This window comes from Notechis scutatus, chromosome 1, assembly GCF_049901735.1.
Source record: "Notechis scutatus isolate UNSWTSFEM ecotype Mainland chromosome 1, rNotScu1.2, whole genome shotgun sequence".
Lineage (NCBI taxonomy): Eukaryota > Metazoa > Chordata > Lepidosauria > Squamata > Elapidae > Notechis > Notechis scutatus.
The window spans coordinates 271323907-271350347 of NC_142009.1; the positions used below are offsets into that span (position 1 = coordinate 271323907).

The following is a 26441-nucleotide window of genomic DNA, read 5'->3' on the forward strand; positions in this document are numbered from 1 at the left end:
ATGTCCTACCTGTCAATGAATATTTCAGTTTCAACTACAACAATACAAGAGTACACAATAGATACAAACTCAAGGTAAACCACACCAAACTTGATTGCAGGAAAATACGACTTCAGCAACAGAGTAGTCAATGCCTGGAATACTCTACCTGACTCTGTGGTTTCTTCCCCAAACCCCAAAAACTTTAACCTTAGATTGCCTACTATTGACCTCACCCCTTTCCTAACAGGTCTGTAGGGGGCGTGCATAAGCGCACCAATGTGCCTACTGTCCCTGTCTTATTGTTTCTTTTTATTTTTCTTATTTGTATCCATTTCATGTATTCATAACTATGTTTATATTTATACCTGTTACTTTATAATCGCTTGACAAAATAAATAAAAATAAATAAAATAAAGTAATGCATTTTTAAAAAGGCATCTTCCCACTCCTCCCACCCCCACCCCAGTGTGCTTTTAAAGTAGTCTCTAGATTAGGGATCTTAAGTTGCACAGGATACCATGAGCACAATTTTGCTAAAACGGGACTTTGGTTGTGCATATCATACAGGTCAAAACTGACCACTATTGCCCTTAATATTTCAGGGAATGCAACACGGTATGTGTATGACCAAGGCTGGCAACCTAGTCTTCATTGTATTTAACTTACTAAAAGAGTTGTGCAAAAGTGTCAACTGGCCTACATCGTGATGGGTGGCAGAAGTCAACGTCTATGGATCTCATCTGCTGACCAGGAAATGGAAAGTATGAAGAAGGATGATAAAGTGAAAGAGAATCTAGCATGAAAAATTCATATCAGAGTATGATTGCTTTCTAAAATGAGGATGAGAAAATATAAAATAAAATATAAAATGAGAAAAAAAAGTGATTACAGGGAATATAATCAACAAAGACAAGGAACAAATAAGATTAAAAGAAACAAAAGAAAATGCATAACAACTATAGTGAAAATAAATTATGGGAAGTACCTTGTATGCTTACATACAAGATCTTTCTCCTTTTCTGGATATATCATACAGGTAGTCCTTGATGTATGACCATTCATTTAATGACCATTTAAAGTTATGATGACACTGATGAAGGTGACTTATGCCTGGTCCTCACAACTGCTTCAGTGTTCCTACAGTCGTATGATCAAAATTCAGGCACTTGGCAAGTGGCCTGTATTAATGACAATTCCAGTGTCCCAGGGTCAGGGGATCACTATTTAAGACCTTCCCAGAAAGCTTCCAACAACAGGTCAGTAGAAGAAGTCAAATTCACCTAACAATGGCAAAATGATGGTAAAATCTGGCATGACTCACTTAATGACTGAAGTTCTGGTTCCAATTGTAGAAGCCTGGCATTCAGCAAATTGGATTGAGGTTGAAAACATGTCTCTTCACTTTGCTTGGCAAAATGTATCTAGGACAAAATGTGTCCAAGATAGATGGGCAGTTAAGAAATATGAAGTATAAATTTAAAAAAAAATTAAATCTTGTTTATAGATTATTTTTTTCTAGAGATTTGCCATGCAGGGGCAACTCTGTAGGCTGTCCTGAGTTCCAGGCTTGGTTGAGCCTTGCTGGATGACCATGCACTGAAAAGAGCTTTTGGCAATTGCTAAGAGATCTTTGTTATGTAAAGTATTCTGGCCCAGGCCTTAATGGCCCACACATTAACAAAGATGGGGATGAGATTAACAAAGGTGGGGGTGAGCTTCTGCTTCTGAGGTGAGTTTCTACTTCTGAGTTTCTACTCTTTTTAGAGGAAATATTGTGCCTTTTTAATATTTCCTAGGATATTTCAATTTTTCTAGGAGAGGTGTGGGTGCCAACTTCCTACACCTCCCATATCTATTCATTTCTTTTTTAATTATAGTTCCTTCCATTCTTCATTATATGAGTTTTTGCCTCATAAAATGGTTTTTGCCATTTTAATGTAAATTCCTGCAGATTTCATGTTGGAATATTAATTCAACTCTAAGTTAAACGATAGGTAAGTATATTAATAAGATGTTTCACTTGAGTCTGTAATTCTGTAGTTTGGAAAGACACCTGAATTGTCTAAATCAGTGATCCCCAACCTTTTTTATGCCACGCCCGGTATCCCCAACCTTTTTTATGGCGTGCCCGGTACCGGCATCAGCTGGGCGCCGCCATCTTGTTTTGATGAAAAGTGCCCGTGAGCTCACCGGAAGCACTTTTTCATCAAAACAAGATGGCGCGCCCAGCGCTTCTGGTGAGCTTTGGCGCCGCTATCTTGTTTTGATGAAAAGTGCTTCCGGTGAGCTTTTACCCGAAAGCTCACCGGAAGCACTTTTTCATCAAAACAAGATGGCGGCGCCAGCAAACCAGCGCCCGGTAGGACTTGTTCCACAGACCGGCACCGGTCCGCGGACCGGTGGTTGGGGACCCCTGGTCTAAATCAAATGCTTCCAAATTGAACCTGAGGCCCAAATCTGAAAACAGATTCAAAGCTTCATACCACCCATTGACTAGCATGGAAATCCATAAATATCAGTACACTTTTAATTTTTGAACAGAATGGGAGAAATTTCCAGACAAGTAGGAATAACAAATACTGCAAGTCACCCAGCTGCCTTTGATGACTAAAGCAGGACTCAAACTCACTGTCTCAGGACTTCTAGCCTGTAGCTTATCCTTAGATTAAATTGACTCATTTTAAATACAAAAATGTTCAGTTTAATAATTGTCTTCAACCATTACACTTCTGGGCTTCTCAAATTGATGCTCAGTTCTGGTCTCTACTCTAGTCCTCCAAAACAACCCATTCCACTACCAATCATATTTTAGTTGGAATATAAATGTATTGTCTACTTAAAAATTATCCACACAGTATTTAATGGAGCCTACTGGTACAGGTAGTCCTCGACTTAATAACATTTCATTTAGTGACTGTTCAAAATTACAACGGCCCTAAAAAAGTGACTTATGACCGTTTTTTACATGACCATTACAGCATCACCATGTTCACATGATTGAAATTCAGATGCTTGGCCAATGGTTCATATATATCAGGGGTCCCCAAACTTGACAACTTTAAGACTTGTGGACGTCAACTCCCAGCTATGCTGGCTGGAGAATTCTGGGAGTTGAAGTCCACAAGTCTTAAAGTTGCCAAGTTTGGGGACCCCTGATATATATGAAGGTTGCAGTGTTTTGGAGTCATGTGATCAGCTTTTGCAATAAGTCAATGGAGAATCCAGATCCACTTAACAATGATGTTACTAACTTAACAAATGCAATGATTCACTTAACAACCGTGGCAAGAAAAGTTGTAAAATGGGGCAAAACTCAACATGTTTCATTTAGCAACATAAATCTGGGGCTCAATTGTGGTCATAACTCGAAGATTACCTGTATAGCATAGATGAGCATAGATAAATGAGCATAGATTTATTGTGTCATTCCAGCTGACCTCTCTGACCCATGAGTAACCGTGAAAAGGTTGGATGAGGGTAGCAGCTGAATAGGAGAACAGATGCAAATCACTTCCATATTCTTCGTAGAATTTTGCCTCCTATTGATCAGAGGAGATTTGGACAATAAACCAGAATCAGCATAGGGCTTGAAGGGACCTTGGATATCTCCTAGTCCACCCCCTGCTCAAGCAGGAGACCTTATACCATTTCAAACAAGTGATTGTCCAGTCTCTTTTTAAAAACCTCCAGTGATGAAGCACCCACAACGTCTGTAAGGAAGCTGCTCCATTGGTTAATTGTCCTCACTGTTAGGAAGTTTCTCATTAATTCTCTCCTTAATTAGTTTCCATCCATTGTTTCTTGTCCTGCCCTCTGGTGTTTTGGAAAATAAATTGACACCCCAACCCCCACTTCTTTGTGGCAGCCTAACTTTGTCTCCTTACTGATAGGTTTCTTCTGACATCAATATGGAATCTGTTCCCCTATTCCAGGGGTTTTCCAACTGGACAGCTTTAAGATTTGTGGACGCCAACTCCCAGAATTCCTCCTCCAGTCACGTTAGCTCAGGAATTCTGGGAGTTCGCAAGTCTTAAACTTGCCAAGTTTGAAGACCCTTGTCCTGTTCAGCTGCAACCCTCGTGGGAATAACAAACATAAACATTGCCTCCTCCACCCGCCCCCAGTTTCAGAGAGGTGACTGTTTCTCCTCCGCAACGAGGGGGGGCGCTGTTGCGACTGACGGCACTGCTTTAGTCACCCTGGCGGGGCGCTCTGTAAGGAAAAGAAGACGAGGATGGGGTCTAAGCTCCGCCCGTTATCCCGGAAGTGTCTGTGGAGGATGGTTTCCAGGCGGTAGTTACCCCTCTGCGGCGTCGGATCGTGGGTGGGGTGGGGTGGGGGGGGAAAAGAGCTGCTCGCTCCCGACTTTCGCGGGATGGCGGACCGCGGCGTCGGCTCCTCGGAGCATCTGGAGCGGCTGCACGAGATTTTTCGCGGCCTCCACGGGGAGTTGCAAAGCGCCCCGGAGAGGCTGCGTGGAGCCTGGCGGTCGGTACGTGAGAAAGCAGCGCTCGGGGGCGGCGGGGGTGGATGGGGGTGTTGGAATCTCTTCCAGGGTTTGGTTTAGGGCAGGGCTGTCCAACCTTGGCCCCTTGAAGCCTGGCGGACTTCAACTCCCAGAATTCCTCAGCCAGCCAGCTGGCTGGGGAATTCTGGGAGTTGAAGTCCGCCAGGCTTCAAGGGGCCAAGGTTGGACAGCCCTGGTTTAGGGCTTCTCCGTGCGATGCCGCGGACGTTCCCTTGCAAGCGAGGAGGTCGTTTGTCCAGGGTTACCGGGTCCCGGGTAAACGGAAACAAATCGGTGGCGCTCTCCAGATCCCAAAGCGGGAGGCTGAATAGTTGGGGAGGGACAACTCACAGCAGGACAAGAGTTACTCTTAATACCAAAGAGATGGTGGAACACAATCATTCAAGAAAGCACGCAAAAGGAGGGACAGAATGAAATGGGAATGGCAAAAATTAAAATAATTTTTATTTATTTTAAATAATAATTAAATAGAATTGATAGTCTGCCAAGTTGCCTCTCGAGTTGGCCGTGGTGACTTGTCCTGCGCCAAGGTGCCCATGGCGAGTTGGCGGTGGTGAGTTGGCTGTATAGCAAGTTGTCCCATTCGCTCAGGGAGGACGAGAGAGCTTTGCATTTTCACTATATAGTTTATTCCACTTAAAAGAAAAACGCTCATATTCAGGTTTAGACTTCTTTCCTCTCCTTCGATCCCGGGCAGCTGCTTTCCTGACTTACTTACTTGCTGGCTGGTTTACCTGGGACAAATTGCATTGTGCAGTGTTGGATTACAGTCTTCTCGTCTCTCGAAATTGTGTGTGTGTGAGAGAGGAGTTGGCAGGGAAACCTGGTTGTCGATGCTGTAATAAAGACAAATGGACAATGTAGAGTTATACAAGAGGTACAGGTAGCTCTCAACTCACAGCAGTTCATTTATGACTATTTGAAGTTACAACGGGATTGAAAAAAGTGACTTACGACCGATTGTCACACTGATGACCGTTTACAGCATCCCCATGGTTACGTGATCAAAATTTGGATATCTTGACCACCGGCTCCTATTATTTATACTGGTTGCAGTGTCCCAGGGTTATGTGATCACCTTTTGCAACTTTCTGACAAGCAAAGTCAATGGGGAAGCCAGATTCACTTAACTCTGTTATTAATTTAACAACTGCAATGATTCACTTAGCAAATGTGGTAAGAAAAGTCATAAACTGGGGCAAAACTCATTTAAATTTCTCACTGAGCAACATAAATACTGAGCTCAATTGTGGTTGTAAGTCAAGGACTACCTGTACTCTTGTTAAGTTCACGCAGTGTAAGACTTGAAATTCATCCTTGCACAACACATAAATCTACAAGCTGAGTATCCTATATGCATGTTCATCTAGTCTCAGCTTCTCTAGTGAAGGAAAATCCTGTACCTCCTCAGACAGTCTGTTCCATCATTGCCCATGTCTTACTTGCCCCAATGACCCAATATTCAATGCCCTGATGAATTTTAATGCTCTGTCATTTTAAACTCATTGTTTCTTTTTCTGTCTCCTGAAGTGGTATTTACCAAGTCTGCCCTGACTTTTACACAGTAGCCCTGCAGGTTCTTGAAAACAGCTAGCACATCATCCCAGAGTCTTTTCCAGGCCAACACCTCCAGCTATTTTTCCTTTCGGGTCACTTATCACCTTAGTCTCTGTCCTCTGGATAATTTCAAATTTATCAGTGTGCTTTCCAAAATGGAGCACAAAGCAGAGAGAAATCCTAACCTCTCTTGACCTTTCCCAATACTTTGATTAATGCAGCCTAGGATGACTTTTGCTTTTATTTTTTGGCAGCTGCAACATACTATCATATTATTGTGCTCAGTTGTCCAATTTTGAGGTTGCCTGATTCCTTAATGACTCTGGCCAGCTTACATATAAAAAGGAAAATCAATAACCTAAATGTCATAAGGACAAAAGCTGCATGAATCTCCTGGGGGGCAGGGGAGGTATTGCCAAACTTATCTGTTCTGAAAATAATTCAAAACAACATTTTAAAAATGATTTATTCAATCCTGATTGGAGTATGTGATAAGGGTGGGATTAAGTGATATATGGTCAATTCTTTTAGGACCCTTTGTTTAGCAGGCAATTTTGTTGGGCAGGAAGAGTGCTGTGTAAACTATTTAAAGTAAAGCTGACAATAAAAGGACATAAACGGTGTGAATGAACTAAATCTGTGGGTTGCTTACAAAGTTACATGAACCAATTAGGTTAATATAACAGGTATTACTTTGCATGTACCCTCCAGAACAGATTCAGGATATGTGTGAAGAAAAAAATCATTGCTTTGGGGCCTATATTGTTCCCTCAGCAGACCAATATCTTTGAATGTAGCCCATTATATAATAAAGGTACAAAAACAGCCATTTTACATGGGATCCGCTTATCCATAGAACTAGAGATGACAATTCTGAAGACACCTGAATGTATTTGAATAAAAATGACAGGAAAAATAAGTCAATTATTTAAAATAAGTGGCCCATGGTTTTTTTTATTTATTGATATACTCACAATGTCAACTTCTTGGGTTCATTAGTTCATTAGCCTTGACACAGAAATGTACACAGAAATGAGTCACGATGGTGCAGCGGTGAGAGTGCAGTATTACAGGCTACTTCTGCTGACGGCAATTCAAATCTCACCAGGCTCAAGGTTAACAGCCTTCCATACTTCTGAGGTCAGTAAAATGAGGACCCAGATTATTGGGGGCAATATGCTGACTCTAAGCTGCTTAGAGAGGGCTGTAAAGTCTAAGTGCTATTGCTATTGCTACATATACATATATGCGTATGTACATACCAGTATGTATGCATGATTGGTAGAAGAAACATTATATATATTATATAATGTTTATATAATTATATACATTATATATATATATTCATTCATTCATTCATTCGTTCATTCATAAAGGCATTTAGTTAGGGATCCAGTAAAAAGTGAGCAACTCCAGATGTACATATGACCATCTACCTCTAATTATTGAAAGTGGCAGCACAGTTGCCACCTTTTTGAGATGGAAAACTCTTCAAATATTAATATAAAACCTCAAGCAAGCACAACAAAATTACCGTATTTGCCGGCGTATAAGACGACTGGGCGTATAAGACGAGCCCCCAACATTTCCACTCAAAATATAGTTTTTGTTATATACTCGCAGTATAAGACCACCCCCCACTTGGAGGCATGCTTTTCAAGGCAAAAAGTCGTCTCATACGCCGGCAAATACGGTAAGTTGTAACACTTGGGGTATTCTGGATATAATTCTTGATTGACACCCCAACCCCTTTCCCCCAAACTTACAAAGCCACCAAAATGCTTTAGAGAGGCAGCTTCGCCTTTCTCAGGCTGGCACTCAATTCCTCTCCCTTTCTTTGTGACAGCCCCGCGTGCGTGCCATCGGGACTCCAAGGGTGGGGGATGGACAGCTGCCAACTCTCTCTCTCTCTCTCTCTCTGTGTGTGTGTGTGTGTGTGTGTGTGGTGTGGAGGGTAATTCCGGCTATCTCTGGCCTCCGCTCGGTTTTAAAGTCGCTTGGCCGGTTCCCAAGTCGCAAGCGCGGCTGGCCGGGAGACGCGGCGCCGGGTGGAAGCTCGGTGCAGGGAGGCAGATCTTCTCTCTTAAGCGGGGAGGGGAGGAGGGGACAAGAGGAGGGACGGGACGGGACAGGGGGCGGGAGGAGGGCGCTCGCCTTCTTCCACCGCCCACCGGACCCTTTCTTCCCAAGGGGACCCTGGAAAGCAGCTCGGGAGCCGGGTGGTCCTGCCCAGCGGGTCCCATCAGGAACTTCCTGAGGACACCCCCCGCCCCAAGCACAGCCCTCCCGGTCTTTCAAAGAGGGAGGGAGAAGCGGGAGGAGCAAATTGCCGCCCCGCCCGCTGCCCAGAAGGAGGGGTGCCACAGTCCACCCCCACCACCTTCTCCCCCCACTCCCGGGCCATTACGCGCTCGGGGCTGGCTGGCGGCGGCCCCGCCAGAGACCTCCCGCTCCACCCCCACCCCACCTCCAGATTGGCCTCGCAGCGCCCCGAGCCGGGCGGAGGGTGGGTGGGTGGGTGGGAGGAGGAGGAGGAAGAGAGACTTGGCTGGGCTTGAAGGGGCTTCGCAAGTTACGGAGCTCCGCCCCGTCGCTCTTGCACCAGTGACAATGATTACGGCGCATAAGACGACCCCCACTTGGAGGCATGTTTTTAGGGCAAAAAGTCATCTTATACGCCGGCAAATACGGTATACATAATACATACTGTGTGGATTATTTTTGTACTGCTAATATTTTGTCCTTTAGTGAAAATTTATATTTTTAAAATTTTATCTTGTAGAGGAGAAAAAAAAGTTAATGCGAGAGTTTGATGAAAAACTAAAAGAGGCAAATGAAACGGTAAGAATGTGAACTATTCTTTAAGACGCTTTAGAACTCTAGTGTATATGAAACTAATCCACAGTGATTTAAACATGGTGGACCTTAATAAAGTGCTTAATATTGATTGAAATCATTGTTTCTCGACCTTTGCAATTTTAAGGTGTATGAACTTCAACTCCCAAAATTCCCCAACTAGCATGGGGACTTCAATTTGTGTTTCCAAGACTGAGAAACACTTGATTGAAATAATTCATTTTTAAAACATTTCCTTTTCTTTTCTCTTTTTCCCATTTAATGATTTGTCCAGACAAGCCAAAGCCAGTATTTGCAGTACCCATTTCAACAAATTAATCTGTTTTCTGTTAAAAAAATGTTTTAAACGCATACTACATATTTTTGCTGAATTACGCTTAAAGATAATGATTTTATCTTTAAAACACTACAAAGATTACAGACGATAGTATTATATTGTATTTGTTTACAATGAAGATTGCTATGGAGCAAGGTGAAATATTCTTTTGAGTCTGGTCTTTGTTTTTGTTATCAGAGTGATAACAAAACTATGTTCAGCTATGCACACTTCAAAGAAGTTAATTTTTTTCAAAAAATAATATTGCTTTCACATAGCAAAAAGAGGATAGGAAACTGTTTGAAATCTAGCCTTTTGCCTGATGTATTTGGTGGTTTAGTTCCATATGTTTAGTAAACAACTATATTTTTATAACCTTTTCTGAAGCATATTTTCTTCACTGCTTTGTATAAGTAACATGGAAATACTTAAAAGTTTTCTCCATTTTTGGCTTTTATTGTCATTGCATGAAGTGTATTTAAATTGGCAGAATGCTTTTTCTGAATAAGCTCAGTTTTAGTCAGCCAAAGAATAACTTTCCTAAAATAAAAACATGAGATACATATTTTTGAAATAAAGAAGTGAATTATAGATTGCATATATATAGAATATAGTTTGCATTTTATATTTTAGTGAAGTATGATTCATAAGAAATTTGAGCAGGTTTTTTATTTAGGTCTCTGATGTGATGTTTCTGGTAAATTTATCATTTTCAGTCTTGATTTTCATGTTTCAAATACAAGTGTAACAAGGATTTTGATACATGTTTACTTTTGAAACTTGTTCTAGTTAAGGGAAATGGAAGAAGAACTGAAATATGCCCCAGTGTCCTTCCGCAATCAAATGATGATTAAAATTAGAACTTACAAAGGAGACCTTAGCACATTTCATAGGAAAATGAAAAATACGGACTTGGGAGTAGCTCCAAGTGCACGTGGGAATTCAAAGTTTGGTATCTTTTCTACGGAAAATGAGCAGAGAGTAAGTACTAAGTATACAATTATTTTAAAGGTTGTTCCAATGTCACCATCCTTCGGGTTCTTATTCAGGAAGGGGAGCAAATGAAAGATGCATTCTATATAATCATTAGCAGCACCAAACATTGCAGTTTTTATACCGGTGCCTGAGCTAAAGTGAAGACTTAAGATTTGTAGAGAAGAGACAAATTGACTTATGGAACAATTAGAAAATACAAAAGTATTAAAACAGTTAATACAAAAGCATATAGATTTGAAACCAGAAATATTCTTATTGGGCATCCTGCCGGAAAAGGATGATAAAAGGAATATATATTTGATTTTACATGCATTAACTGCCACTAGGATTGTATTTGCACGACAATGAGAAAGTGATAAGATCCCGACATGAGAATGTAATCAAAAATATTAGAATGTACAGAAATGGACAGATTAATGCTTATAATTAAGGAAAAAGAAACTGAATATTTATTGATAGGGGACTCATTTTATCAATGGTTAAATAATAAAAACAGAAGTTAGAAATATGGGGATATAAAAAGGACAAATGTTATAAAGGAGATTTGTTAAAGTAGATAAGTTAAATATTATTGTTATTATAGTATTATTATGATGATGATGAATACCATTGTAAACATCTTGATTATGATTGTTTAAAAATAATTGCACCCGGACAGCACACTGTTTGATTAAAATTGAGTTTTTACATGTTATATACATAAAACAAATAAAACATGAAAAAGAAAGAAACCGTGCCCCCTCCGGTCTGCGGAAAAACTTCACGGAATCAGTCCCTGGTGCCCAAAAGGTTGGGGGCCATTGCCTCAGAAAATAGCTGAATGAACATTGAAAGAGAATGAAACTAATTGTAAATACTCCCAACAAAATGTTGATAGCATTTGCTTGAATCAATTGGGGGGAAGGGGTGGAATAATCTGTATGCATAGTTTCTGCTGTATTATAAGGGACATTTTTTGATTGCAGAATCAAACTAAAAACCTAGGTGTCATAAGGACAGGGATATGGGATCATCTCGGTGTCTTTGCCAACATTTTCTCAAAAGAATAGACTGTTTCTCTCATCATTAGGAAATTTCTCTTATTCTCCTATTACATTGCTAGCATGACTTAAATCTCCACTCTCAGGGAAGAACATACTGAAAGGTAAAATATCCCTTCTGCCTTTTTAAATAGGTCTTTATTGTCTCTTAGACTCAGGTGCAGTCTCAGAGGGTGTTACTGCTTCAGGGAACAGAAAGCTTGAATCGAGCCACTCAGAGCTTGGATCGGACACACCAAATTGCCGCAGAAACTGATCAAATTGGTAGTGATATCATTGAAGAACTAGGTGGGCAGCGTGAGCAGCTGGAACGCACCAAAGGCAGAGTAAGTTTTCAAAATGCCACTGGCATAGTACAGTCTGGTTTTTTTTTCTCCTATCAACAAATAGGTTTCTCTAACTATGGAAAAAATAAATATTTCCACACTCCCAGCAATTCTCTCTTCCCGTATCACTTTTCTATGAAGCTTTGCTCTTTCATGATGGAGATAATGCTGAGAGGAAACTATAATGAAATAGCAATCTTTAGCTTATACAGCTATGTAATGTAACAATATAGTTAACAAAGTACTTTTTTTTTGGTTCTGGCAATAAAACAGGTCTACTTTTTCTAAACTTCCTGGAATCAAATACTGTTTTCTTGAGACTGGATTTGATCTTCCTTAGATATGTGTTTTAATTTATTTTAAAAATAACACTTATCTTTTAATATACTGCTGAAATCTCAGAAACTAGATAGATAAATACATAGTCAATGTCCAGTGATGAAATTTACTCATGGTCTCTGCTCTGACACAGATGGAATCTTAACCAGCCCTCAAATGCTGCTTCTTGTTTATCTGATATCTTTGCGATTCACTATCAGTATTTTTCTCCCTCAGGAAAAGACCAAGATTTTACCTTGGATAGTGTGTTATTTGGACTTGTTATCAGAAACATAATTCAGTCTAAAAATACAGAAAAAATACAGAAATACATAAGTTGGGGTGCATCATACTTCTTTTAATTATTATTGCAGAATGTTATGGTCAGGAGTTGAGCTGACACGGTGTGTACCAATTGTTATCTTATTTAAATATCTTTCTCTAAATTTGGCTCGATCTCCTAATTTCAACATTGTGCTTCACATACAACGCTTTCCAACTGTCAAAAGTAGCACCCTAATCCCTTGCCAAGCAGATGGGAATTCATGGTTGTTTTTTTTCTTGACAGTTAGTAAACACGAATGAAAATTTAAGCAGAAGTCGGAAGATCCTACGTTCCATGTCAAGAAGGTTGGTGAAATGATGCTTTAAAATGTGCTCTGAATCTTGGATCAGAATGTTTTGTATGTTTGGGATTTTTGTGAAGCTTATTCCTTTGGTGTAGGCTTTGGTGTATGTCCCTATCAAAGAATGGCTTTCATTTTCATACAGATGTGGGAAAGATGGCAATATTCAGGGGTCAAGTTCAGCAAGTTGTAGTTAGGAGTTAGAAAGTAAGCTAAGGCCCCATATATAATTTGTATGGCTGGTGCACCTTTAGGCATTTTGTGCATAAATGCAAAGTCCAACAGTGAGGGAGCATTAGTGAGTTAGATGCTGAATAAATCCAAGCCAAGCTTTGCTGGGGCTACCACATCTAGGCTGCAAACCACTGGACAATGAGTAGAAAGCAGCAAAAATGTACCTCTTTGCTTCCATCTAGGGGTCACCTGGATTTTTGCAGTCCAGATCTGGTAATTTAGCTTTTGGTAAAGAGTGAGAAGGAACACTGTTTTGCCAGTTCCTCCTTTTGTATGCAGCACTGTGGCTTGCCCCATGCTATACAGCAGTGGTCACCAACTGGTGGGCCGCAGCCCACTGATGGGCCTTGAGAAAATTTTGGTGGGCCGCAGAGAAATCTCACCCCCAGAGCACCTCCACAAAGCAATTAATCCAGGCTGCGCAGAAACACAAGACTCTGCTGCCCACATGGCCCGCAGGAACACTCCCCGCCCACTCACTCCTTACCTGGCAAACTTGCCTGCTAAAATTGCTATTTTTCCTTTTTCCAATCATCATCTGTTCCGCTGTGCCAGGAGATTTAGATTAGCTAGGAAGCAGGAAATGGTTAGATTTCTTGCTTTCTAGCTAGTCTCTTTGGCTCTGCCATACCTCCCTTAGGACTGAAGGTTTGCTTGCAAGCAAATTCAGTGCGGACTCACAGCAAGCAAATTTGAGAGACTGAGCTAGCCGAGGGCAGATAGATCACTGAATGATTCTGTGAGCAACTCAATCTGGCGGCTTTTCCTGATTTTGGGTAAAAATTGCTCTCTTTAAAATAAAAAGTTCAATATTTACATGCATGGTGTGTTGTGAGTTAATTTTGTGAGTTTGCTTGCAAGCAAATTTTATGTGACAGATTGAGCTAGCTGATAGCAGATAGATTTCTGAATGAATCTGTGATTCTGTGAGCAGCTCAATCTTCCTGCCTGCTTTGCCTGATTTTGGGTAAAAGTTGCTCTTTTTTAATAAAAAATTCAATATTTATATAAATATATTTACATACAAGCCAGTCACCTGACCACCAAGCCACACCCACAAATTAGGCCACGCCCACAGAACCGGTTAGTGGTCCCTGGGATCAAAAATTAAGAGTTTGGTGGCCCCTGAGGTCCAAAAGGTTGGCGACCCCTGCTATACAGGACAGCTAAAGGAATAAAAACCCTACAATGAACTCAAATATTTCTCTAGCGATAATATTCTTTAAGTAGATACTGTAGCTTGATTTTCCGCCCCCTCCCTCCCCCTGGAACAAGAATAAAATAAGAACATAGGATATGCCCTAAATTTAAGATTCCTCTCACCTCGGAATGGGAGAATCAACCGAAAATAAGCTATATAAATACAGGTAGTCCTTCATTTAGTGACCATTCAAAGTTACAACAGTACTGAAAAAAGTGACTTAGGACTATTTTTCATACTTAGGACCATATTTATGAAGGTTGCATTGTTCTTTTGTAACCTTCTGACAAGCAAAGTCAGTGGGAAAATCAGATTCACTTAAAAACTGTGTTAATAACTGGGGTGATTCACTTAACAATTGTGGCAGGACAGGTCATAAAATGGGGCAAAATTCACTTAACAAGTGTCTCATTTAGCAGCAGAAATTTGGGGCTCAATTGTGGTCGTAAGTCGAGGATTACCTGTACTATATAAAATGCTGTGTGTAATATCGAATTTCTACACCATCATGTGATTAACTGGACACATAAGGCTGGATTGTTCTTTAAAGCTCTCCAATAGGCATGGTTACAAATATTGACCAATTTCTGAGGCTAAGGCCTCATAGAAAGAAGTCTGAGCAAAGGACTCTTACTGTGGTTCCCTCATGTCCCCACGCACACCCACAGCAACAGTTTTTAGTATGCTAGGAGGATAAAAAAATCAGGGGCTTCCATTTAATAAGGTTTACTATTTATTGAAAGAACTTGCTATACAAATGGGAGCTACTAAAAACAATATTCAAGTCATTAATTATCATCAGGTTTTCAGCTCTTTCCCATTCAGCTCTTGCTAAAAACTGAAACTATTACAGCTTTATCTCTTCAGTTAGGAATAAAGTATATTTCTGACTCTATTCTTTTATACCCTACAGTGAGGCTCTATAACTTCTAGCAAGAGTATTTTGATGTTTTATAAGGAATCTTGGGAACCTTGATGTTTTAAACAAAAATAGTTAATACTCTACTTCTCCATCATTAATTTTCTCCACAGTGGCTGTAGCTCTGTGCCTATTTACCTAGGATATTCCTTAAATCCGCAGTACATAAAGGGACCTACTTTTGAGTAAACATGCAAAGGGTTTGCTTCACCTAAAATGAAACTGGATGGTTCTGTGGTGTTCATAACTCCATAAATGGTAATGACTTGCAGTTTTAAAAAAACCCAACAAAGTTTGTGTCTCTTTCTTTCTAGGCTTATGACAAATAAATTGTTGCTTTCTGTCATCATCATCCTGGAGGTAATCATCCTGGGAGGTCTTGTCTACTACAAGTTCTTCACCTAAGCCTTGAAGAGATGCAGCTTTTCTCCTTTGCCGTTTTCAATCCACTATATGGACATTCCTTGGCAATAGCTGTTTGACACAGATATGAAAAGATAGATTGTATTTTACTACATTTAAAATATAGTGCTGGCTTGTTGTCAGTCTTGACATGTCCTTCTGAGAACAGTGCAGTGCTACTGGGAGGAAATGTGGCTGGAGAAAAGACAGACCGTGAACTACATCTGCAATATAATACGACAGTCATTTATACTGAAGATATTGATTAATTTGTGGCACAGTTTGAACTGTCCCGACTGAAAAAAAAAGATCTCCAAAGCTGAGTGAAGAATTCAGAATGTAGTACACTTGATTTTTGTTTTGTCCACTTGTTTAGTTGATCAGCAGAACTATACATAATGCCCTTTAAGTGGCATCTATGCCACTTGGGAGACCCTAAAGCCGGACTTGCTCTTCATTTTCCGATTCATCCGGCGAATTAGGTGTTGGTAGATTCTCAAAAACAATGTGTGCTCCTTCTCTCGTCTGCCCAAAGCTTGTAGCAATCACATCTACTGCCAAACCAGCTGTTGCGTTCACTTCTTCCTGTGAAGCGCCAAGGAATGGATTTACTTCTACAAGGTCCATAGCTGAAAGCAGACCTGAGAAAGTGAAGGCAGTAAGTTATTTTGTAGCAAAAGACAGAAATTTGCAGTATTAAAAAAAAACCTCTTAAACCAAATAACAGATCTGTCTCATTACATGTTGCATCATACTTCAATCCTACTTTTACCCAAAGCAACAATATTTTCCATTAGTTTTATTTCCTTTCCCTATGTTTTGATGTTGCCAGGAGCAGGTGAATGGTTAAATTTTTAAAATACTATATATGTCTTTAAAACTCCCTGACAGTTCTAAACTGAGTCAAGAAGAAGGTTGGAGAAGTGTAATATAAATACACAGATAACAAAAGGGAGTAATGATAACTGGGGGATGAACTGGGAACACTGACTTCTCTAAGTTATGTTTCCATATAGTTTAAGTTGTGTTTCCATATAGCTTATGCTAAAATTTGGTAGCATAGCTTGTAATTAGGAAAACTAAATAAGGTGCCCACTGAAAACTGGAAAAACATGGCTATTGTCTTCAGTCCAGGATGACTCATGAATTGTTGAAAGAGGGGGAGAATAAAAGAATCCAAGATTTATTTTGTTAACATTTTGATTTAAAACACTTCTGAATATTTTTGTAGTACAGATATCCTTGCAAGCATATAATTACAATTTTTGTGATTCTCGTTACCTTAACCCAAATTTTTAAAAAAGGATGCTTAAGTGGTTTTTACCTGTGTTGTGTATTTCTTCAGAAATGTACATGCCTTCACGATACGTTAATCCACCTAAGACACGTGTCCCTGTTGCTGGAGCCAGGGATGGATCAAAGGCATCAATGTCGAAGCTCAGATGGATTGGCCTTGGCCCTCTGACAAAAGATAACGCTTTTGTTTACTAAATATAGTTCACCTGCAATAGGTCACTTATCCTTGTCATCAGTAGGTATGGCTAATGGTTGCTAGTGACCGGTTTTCTGGCTTATTTAATTACCTAACAATATTCTTCAAAACATGTTACCTTCCCAAAAGATGATCGAGTGTTTTTTCCATCACTTTCTGGATTCCAAGATCATCAATATGTCTCATTGAAAAGTATTGGATGCCATAATTCTTCAGAATATAACTGTTTTGAGAAAACAGGTTAAATTTAAATACTCTTACACTCGCTCTAGTGAATTGGGAGGAAAGGAATAATAACATTCATTTAAACTAGCTATCGTGTACTTACTGTTCAGCAGGATCAACATCTCTCAGACCAATATATACAATATCTGATGGTGAAAGACAGGGCTTCAGCCAGGAAAATCCAGGAAGCAATGGCACCTTCAAAATAACAGAAAAAACATGATCCTGGAAAGACTAGTCTAGGAAATACTATTTGAGTGCCATGATTTTAGTATAGACTCGCCCCCCCTGCCCCCAATATCCTGTTATAGAAATCTTGTTTTAGTTGATAATGCTGCAGTCATGTAACAGTTTTTCTCCCACAAGAATAACTTGTAATAGATTAAAGATACTATATTTTTTCCTTTTTTCCTCCCACCTAGGCCAAATGGATGTCAACATTCTCGATCAGAGAAGGTAATTAGGTCTCATTCACTTTCTTGTATAAAATTTGCTGGAATCTAGAACACAAGCTTTTGAAAACATTCTAATATTGAAATACATACAGGTAGTCCTCCACTTACGACCACAATTGGGCCCCAAATTTCTGTTGCTCAGCGAGACAAGTGAAGTTTGCCCCATTTTACAACCTTTCTTGACACAGTTAAGTGAATCACTGCAGTTAAGTTAATAGCATGGTGGTTTCCTCATTGACTTTGCTTGTCAGAAGGGTGCAAAAGGTGGTCACTGCAACCGTCTGAGTCAGTTATCAAGCACCTGAATTTTGATCATGTGATTATAGAGGTGCTGCAATGGTCGCATGAAAAATGGTCCTAAGTCCCTTTTTTTCAGTGTCGTAACTTCAAACTAAATGAAGTGTTGTAAGTCGAGGACTACCTGTATTATGAACTGCACTGATGGCCACTCCACAGGGAGGTGAAAAAAGGAATGTGGATGTGGAAAGCAATATTGCACTGCAAAGTATGCCTCTATTCTACACCTGTCACAATTATAATTTTATTGTCTTGATGAAAACATCAGATCCTGCTATGCCCTTTACATATTCACATTACTGAGTGTGTGTTGTTTGATAAATCTCTTTTGAATCAGAGTCCATTGCCAAACTGACTAGGGTTAATGAGAGTTGTTTTTTTAAAAAAAAGATGAACCCAAATTACTTTTATCCCTGCCCTAGGGGCAATTAAGATTTAGCTGGTTGTAACACTTTCCAAGTGTTAGATGTAATAAAGAGTATTTAGCTACAGTGTTTATTTTAATTTGCTTAATTTGGGTAAGAATGATAACCATGTTGAGCTGCTGAAAGCTAGAAGTAAATCTAGCTAACAAAGTCTCCCCATATCTTGAGTCAATAGTACTTTTCAAGTGGGTATGATCAAACAAGTTCTTTTTAAATTACCAGGGCGGGGGGGAGGGCTATTGTATAGAAAACACATCCATGCATGATAATTCTTTTGGAAGGAAAACTGCAGGAATACCAGCAAGTACAGCCATCCACTTTCATCTACAGTTCATTAAATAACAGATTATTCCTAACAAGGAAAAAATACAGGTAATCCTTATTTAGCAACTACAATTGGATCTGTTAAGCCAAGTGGTCACTAAGTAAAAATGTGACCGTGTTTATAATCTTTCTTACTTCAGTTTATCTTTCTTTACTTGTATAGTCCTGCAAAGGTCATAAATGTGAGGAATGGTTGCAAAATTGCTTTGCCATCATCACTGTAACTGCAAACGGTTGCTAAACTGAGGCAGTTACTAAATGAGGACTATGTTAAGTGCGTGTGTGCTAATCTTCTGAAAGGATTGTATGGTAGAATTGCCATATAGTAAACCAATAGCCACCCAATCTCAAATCATGTTGACTAACTCAATATAGAAGTGCTGGCATCTTTATGAATTATGCATCCAAAGAACACCATTCTTGGATGTTCAGGATGTATGTCTCTACAAGTTTATTAACTAGCAGAAATATTCCATCTCTCTGATATCTAAAGTTTACTTCCAATAAAAAAACATACTGATAACTCAATAAGTGCTATTCCTTGTTGACATCACCATGCAATCTCACCTTATCCTGAAGTTCTCTTAAAAGAAATGAAACTGGCTGCCCATGGAGATTTCTTGATTGGCTTGTGAGTGGAGTGTTAATATCAGCATGAGCATCAACCCAGATCACACAGAGATGTGGGTACTGCCTTGCGTGTCCACTGATGGAACCAAGTGCTAAACTGTAAGGGAAAAACAGTTCAAATTTATATCAGACTTGTCTAAATTGGGGAAAGTAGAATTAAGGTATCTAATAAATGTGAGCTTAGAGAATTACTTTGGAAGTCAAAGGTATACGACAACTGCACTTAAATTCATATCAATGCATATCATGGATATGATCCTGCCCTCAATGCCTTGCCAGTGAGGGGTTAAAGGGACAAATGTGAAATCAATATATAACTTTACGTTCTCACATTATCTACTCAGTCTAATCAGCACCATTTAGATAGCCAAGATACCACTTAGACTTATATCACTTCACATTTCACAGTGCTTTACAGCCTTCTCTAATCTGTTTACAGTGTCAACACATTGTCAGCACATTGTCCCCAACAATCTGGGTCCTCACTGATGGTAAAATGCTATGTACATACCTTAAAGTCAATAGCCCAAAGTGTCCACAATATGTATCCAATGGAAAATCTGCACTGAAACCAGTAATCTGTTTTTTTCTAAGGATCAAGCAGATCCTCATGCTAACCATAGACAACCATAGCCATCTTCCACTGCTCTCCAGCAGCTGGAGTTTAGAGGCATTCTGGTGATATAGGTTTCCTCAAATAATGCAGGATTAGATTGAAATAGGAAGGTTTTTTTCTCAACTCACTGAGAATATAGTAATGGAAGCAGATGTGTGTTCCTGTCTAATTGCAAAAGAGGTTTTTTTTAAATTCAGGACTACTTTTTGTTTAGTACAATAGTAGTACATCCATTACCTACCTACCATTACTGTATGTCCTACAGTATAACTTTAAATGGATACAACATCATCTAGCCCCCCCACCCAAATCATTCTCAGATTTAGTGTTGCCAGGCCCATCATTTGTGGAATTTCATCAAGTGCTATAAGCAAAATATTTTTAGAACTCAACACCTCTTTTTATGCTGTTCATGTTGGTTACTTTCAAGCAAGCAAAGAAACATGTATTTTGATGGTCTTTATATAAAAGTCATATGAGAGTTTCACTTTTCCTCTCACCTATGATCACCTCCAATGGTTATGCAGCTATGTCCAGCTGTCACAGCTCCATTCACAGCGTCAGCCAGAAGTTGGCTAGCTAATCCTACAGAGCGTGGGTACTTGACCAGGTTATTGTACAGTTCATCATTGGGCACCGGGGTGAAACTTAAGTCTCCAAAATCATATACCTGACAACCTAGGAACAAGCAGAATGGGAGAAGAAAGCAAAGTGATATAGATTAGCTTTGTTTGATGACAGAATATGATGGAATTTAGAATTGTTACTGTTTTCCTATGAATAATTCCTAAAGAGTCCTGATAAGTGAATCTTATGGAACAAAAGTAGAAAATTTTGGGGGCAAAGAAAGTGCTTGAAATTATGAAAATGGTTGCTGTGATAGGTATTGCCAATCATGGAACTTTATTTGCCAGAATATAGGTGCATTATACCCTTCCACTTCTCTGAATATGTTTAGCCAAAGTTGTTTTAAGAGGGATGACTATACAAAAGTTTTTAATTTCACGAACTTCAACTTACTTTTTCTCTTTTTATGGGTAGGTGGACACAACAATCACCTAAAGCACTGAGCTGCAGACACTATTTTATTTTCTAAGAACATTTATGTGGAGTTCAGAGCAGTGGTGGTATTCAAAAACTTTTACTACCGGTTCTGTGGGCGTGGCTTGGTGGGCGTGGCTTTTTTTGAAGCCCCCACCCATTTTGGGGAGCTTCTTAGCCACAGAGGAGCCTCTGGGGGGGTGTTTTGCTCCCCTAAGACTCCTCTGGGGCTCTGGAAGAAAAGGAGCAGAGCATGGGAGGGGCATGCAGCACCCCTCCAAGCTCCATTTTGGGAGCTTCCTAGCCCCAGAGAAGCCTCTAGGGCGGCGTTTTTGCTCCCTCAAGGCTCCTCTGGGCTCTGGAAGGCAAAAAATGGAGGGGGGGCTCAGCTCCTCCCTCCTTTTTTTGCCTTCCTGGGCCTCAGCAAGGGGAATCCCGCCACAGCTGATCTTATCTACAGCTGATTATCGGGAGGGGGAAAAAAATACCTTAGGTCAGACAGGCGGGCAGGGTGAGCGAGCATCAGGCGGGAGGGCGACTGGGTGGGGGGGCGTGGCCAGCCAGAACTTACTACCCGTTCGGCAACCTACGCCAAATTCTTGCTACCGGTTCGCCTGATCCGTTGCGAACTGGCTGAATACCACCACTGGTTCAGAGGCATTAACACAAATAAACATATCAGAGATATTGGTGTTTTTGCACTGCTCTAACCTACTGAAAAAAAACAGTAAGAACTATTAAGGAATTGAAGTCAGCTGGGACAGAAAAAAGGTTTCCACGGAGACATCAGATCGATGGCTGCTTTGTCATCACAAATACTGTGGCAGGGTGTGCATCATTTCAGGCTATTTATTTTAAGATAATCTTCAACATAACACTGCCCTTCAGATGTGTTGAACCAATTCCTAAACTTCCCAAAGATCCAGCTGCTGAGGAAATCTTGGTCCAACACATGCACTTGGGGAAGATTGCTATAGTAGTTTTACATATATAGGGGCAATTTAATGATCCAGTATGAAATGTGCATAGTCTAAATCTCTGCATATCTTTATATTCACTTGCCTACCATCCTCACTTCCATTGCATGTGTTGCCTCTTCTTTAGGTTTGTTAGCTCTTTCTTTGTGATCTTATCTGTTCCATCCAACCATGTTTTCTTTACCCTTCCCTTCCTCTCAACTACTATTCTTTTACATAGTTCAAGAGCAAGTCAATCCCATTTCTTCCTTCCATATTAATAAACCATCAGTAAACCACCATATCTTTCATACTAGTCACTTATTGTATTTGCTCCACATTTATTCAACATCCATTGCTTCTCAAAGCTATTTTTTCTTGTTCCACAAATGCATCTGAACTATCCTATTTCTAAAGTAATGTTTCTTCTGGCATACTAATTCTCTGAAGTGGGTAGAAGTACACTCTTACACATTGCAGTTTTCCCTTCCCTTGTTGCATCATATAGCATCTTTAACATTTGCTGCAAATCATTTTGATATTCTCAACCAAAATAATCTGCACATACTCTACAAATTCCCAAGTAACACACCTATACAATCGTTACAAGCATTCTGTTTATCCATAAACACTTCTATCCACATCATTCCAAACCCTTTTTCCTTGTCCAATGCCAACTCACTAAGCATTTCTTTCATCTTCATGCATTTTACTTCTATGAGTAGATGTACATGTACATACTGCATTCCACAGCCAGTTTCAACTCTATATTGTATATTTCAGGTTAGTTTGCTTTATTATGTTTTCCTTAACTCTACAAAGCACAATAAATTGTATTTTTCACATCCATTCATTTCTTAATGGTTTGCTATAAAGCAAAGGCTGGGGTTAGATTGCATTTCTCAGATTGTCATCTCTTAGAGCAAGGGTCTTCAAACTTGGCAAATTTAAGACTTGTGGACTTCAACTCCCAGAATTCCTGAGTTAACATGACTGGAGGAGGAATTCTGAGAATTGAAGTCCACAAGTCTTAAAGCTGTCAAGTTTGAAGACCCCTGTTTTAGAGACTTTCAAGGTTCAAACACCTTCCCAGGGACTCTCTGACTACTCTCTAACTACAAAGAAATTATGCAGTTTTTGCATTCACTCTTGGTAACTTTTCCTTTATATAAAGGAACAATAACAGCATTATTTCAACTATCAGTCATAGCAGTAGCTTTCTCACATAGATAAATCACACATCACCTCCACAAGCAAGCCACATCTTTACATTTTCTCAGTTATTTCATTTAAACTACTTTTCAAGATTTTTAGAGCACTAAATAATTCCTTTTCATCAGTTTTCCTTATACATGAAGATTTGTATATGAACATGTAGTCAAAATGTGTCCAAAATTATCAGGACACTAAGCAGGGAATGCTGCATACGGTGAGTGGCATTAAGACTGATAATGTAGTCCTTAACTTAGCTTACTAAAAAGTTTTGTTTCATTTTCCAACTAATTATGTACTTCTTCGTTCCATATACCTTATATGTTTTTCCTATAGATACTTCTTAGATTATTTCCTTATTTTTTTACTCAATAGTTATGACTCAGTTATCAACGTCAAGGTTTCGTCAAACTTTACAGTTAGTCATTTTACAATTTTAACATTAGATAAAGTTTACTCATCTTTCTTCCTTTTGAAGGATTTCCTATTTCACTACTTTTGAATAAACAATTTTTTATCCTTTGGCACTTAACAGCCTCTAATAAAAGAAATTAGGAGTTGAAATGTGTGATGAAACTTCTTAGTTAATAATATATTGCAGACATGTTCACAAAATGAAATTCACTTTTTACACTGAAGTATTATTAAACTGATCAGTTTTCCTTCAGGAATCTATGGAATGTTGTAACTGCTAATCATTTTTACTGACTGCCACAAAACTAAGCTCTGGATGATTTGACTACATATCAGATAGTGTAAATGTGTGACTTGTGCTTTAATTCAAGATAACTTGGATTTACAAAAAACTTTTACTGTGTTAGTTAGGTTTGTTATCTTTGTGATAATCTGATGGTTTCAAAACAAGGCAAGTGCTGAGTTCATATTTAACTCGGAGATTAGGAAAATTTAGTTTGATGAGGTTTTAAGAAGACTGAATAGCACAGTATGTTTTAGAATTATTTAAGTCTATTTTAAATTATTCAATCATTATTGAAGTCTGTTTCAAACTATTCACTTTTGCTTGATGATCTTGTCTAGGTGTTGAAAGCGATTAGGATCTCATAAGTCCATCTCCACAATGCCTTTCAATGTGTTGGACTACACCTTTCCATGATTCCCTACCTCCACCTCAATGAGCCAGAGAATTCATGAGAGTGGGCTACAGACTGAGTGTAATATACTATAATCATTCAAACACGTTTCTCCTTTCCTTAAACTGGATAATGGCTGGGCAACTTTAGAACAATGGGCACACAACTATCTGGAAGGCACCAGGTTGAACAATAACGTTAATGTTTCAGAGGGTAGACTCATGGTGAATCATACGGGATGAACGGCTGGGTGGGGTAAGTTAGGCAGGAACACAAAGAGAGGACTCAGATCCCTTCCTGAAAGTTAGGGGCTCCTCCCACCTTTCGGGAAGGGATCCGAGTCCTCTCTTTGGACTCCTTCAATCCCGCCCTTCCCACTTACCCATGCTGGAGAGCTTTCCGACCAGTCCCGCATTCCGGACCACTTCAGGACCGTGATCCACTCCTCTTTTTTTCTGCAAGACAAAGCAGGATCCGCGCTGTGATTCCAAGTTGCACCCGTGGGAAGTGACACCAATGAGCCCACTGCCGGTCGCCCCCTTCCCCCGCCAGCCAGCCAGCCAAATTCTCTAGAGGGCTCCATCCCAACCTTTCCTTCCTGGCTTCCGACACCCTCCCCCCCCCGACCCGCCGCACCGTTTTCTCCCTCCTCATCACGACCGCGTGCAGCAGCCTTGTCCCTGTTTTTTTTGGGGAGGGGGGGAGGCAATCGTCGCGGATCGACTGGATCGGGCACGAACGATAAATCGACCGATCCTCTTCGGAGCATCTCTTTCCCACAGCCCAGCACGGGGCATCAAGTTCCCTTGGCTGGCTGGGCAAAGGCGGAGGTCCGCAGCTCCCCCTCCCACGGGGGAGGGGAAGGAAGGCCCAAAGGAGCCCCCACCTCTCTCTCTCGACCAGTACTGCAGTACTCCCCCCTCGCTGCTCCGGGCTTCTCCCTTGCCCGCGACGCCCACCTACCTGGCCCCGGGAGAAGGGAGCCCCAATGATGGCCACCGAATGGGAGAGCTTCCGAGGGACCCGCAGAGGGGAGCCCGCTTGATGGAGGAGCCGAGCGAAACTGCCACGAACAGCCATGGCGGCGAATAGAGACACCTCGGGAAGGAGAGCCACGCGCAACCCACCAGCTCCGTAACCGCGCCGGCGCCCGCCTTGAAGACCGCAGCTTTATAACCAGCAGAGGCTTTGTCGAGCCTCTGCACCTCTAGCCCCTCCCCTTGGCCCTCGGCCCACTTACGTGCCAATCGGCGTAGAGCTCGCCGGGGGCGTGCCTCCGAGCCCCTCAGAAGACGCGAGCGAACGTGACCCGTCCTCGCTTCTGCATTCCTGCTTGACCTCCCTCTGGCTTTCACAGGTCGTTCCGGAATTTCGCCCCCAGACCCTCCCCCAAGACATTTCTACCTGGTTGGTTGGCTTTGGTTTTGTTTTGTTTTTGTGTATATGTGTGTGTGTAATCAAATCGTTGTAAGGTGAGGAGTAGCCGAGTTACATGTTTGTCGGTTGAAAATCTGCCCGGAGATTCAGGGTTTCACATACACACACACCCCTTCCTCCTTAGCCTTAGAATGACTTTATTGTCACTTTGAATGTACACTAATAGGCATACATTAAAATGAAATTTTGTTGCATACAGCTCTCAAAAGGGTCTCCATCTATTTATTGTATTTTATTTTATTTACAAGATAATAGGTATAAGTAAAAATATAGTTATGAATACATGGATACATATAAGAAATATATGTGTGTGTGTGTGTGTATATATACACAGACACAGACACACACACACACACACACACACACACACACACACACACACACACACACAATATATATATATATAAAAAAATATATAATATATATATATATATATATATATATAAAACAATAGGACAGGGACAGTAGGCTTGTTGGTGCGCTTATGCACGCCCCAGACCTCTTAGGAAGGGAGTGAGGTTAATAGTAGACAGTCTAAGCTTGAAAATATATATATACACACACACACACATACAGATATACGTATGTCCAATATACACTACATAAACATGACTAAATAAATAAATATAATAAATATATATAATAAATATAATAAATAAAAAAATAAAACAGAGTGGTCAATGTCTGGAATACTCTACCTGATTCTGTGGTTTCTTCCCCAAACCTCAAAAACTTTAACCTTAGACTGTCTACTATTGACCTCACCCCTTTCCTAAGAGGTCTGTAGGGGGCGTGCATAAGCGCACCAATATGCCTACCCTCCCTGTCCTATTGTTTCTTTTATTTTTCTCATATGTATCCATTTCATGTATTCATAACTATGTTTATACTTACACCTATTATCTTGTAAGCGATTGACAAATAAATAAATAAAATAAA

The 26441-nt window shown here is 40.2% G+C and overlaps 2 protein-coding genes across 3 annotated transcripts; one reads left to right on the forward strand and one right to left on the reverse strand.

The window, feature by feature from the left end:
• Positions 1-4198: 4198 nt before the first annotated feature.
• Positions 4199-16619, forward strand: VTI1B (vesicle transport through interaction with t-SNAREs 1B). Of its 2 annotated transcripts, none has more exons than XM_087951577.1 (6): positions 4199-4474; positions 8850-8908; positions 10029-10220; positions 11428-11601; positions 12488-12549; positions 15214-16619. In XM_087951577.1, exons 2-6 carry the CDS (start codon positions 8867-8869, stop codon positions 15302-15304), a joined length of 561 nt encoding a protein of 186 aa, XP_087807703.1. In that variant the 5' UTR covers positions 4199-4474; positions 8850-8866; the 3' UTR covers positions 15305-16619. The 2 variants fall into 2 exon arrangements, with proteins under 2 accessions (XP_087807703.1, XP_087807704.1); XM_087951578.1 differs by having other exon boundaries at positions 4311-4478.
• Positions 14691-25267, reverse strand: ARG2 (arginase 2). Its single transcript, XM_026671145.2, has 8 exons — positions 25029-25267; positions 24448-24520; positions 20266-20443; positions 19087-19246; positions 17122-17216; positions 16912-17016; positions 16626-16762; positions 14691-15942 (listed from the first exon to the last, which is right to left on the reverse strand). Exons 1-8 carry the CDS (start codon positions 25143-25145, stop codon positions 15737-15739), a joined length of 1071 nt encoding a protein of 356 aa, XP_026526930.1. The 5' UTR covers positions 25146-25267; the 3' UTR covers positions 14691-15736.
• Positions 25268-26441: the final 1174 nt, after the last annotated feature.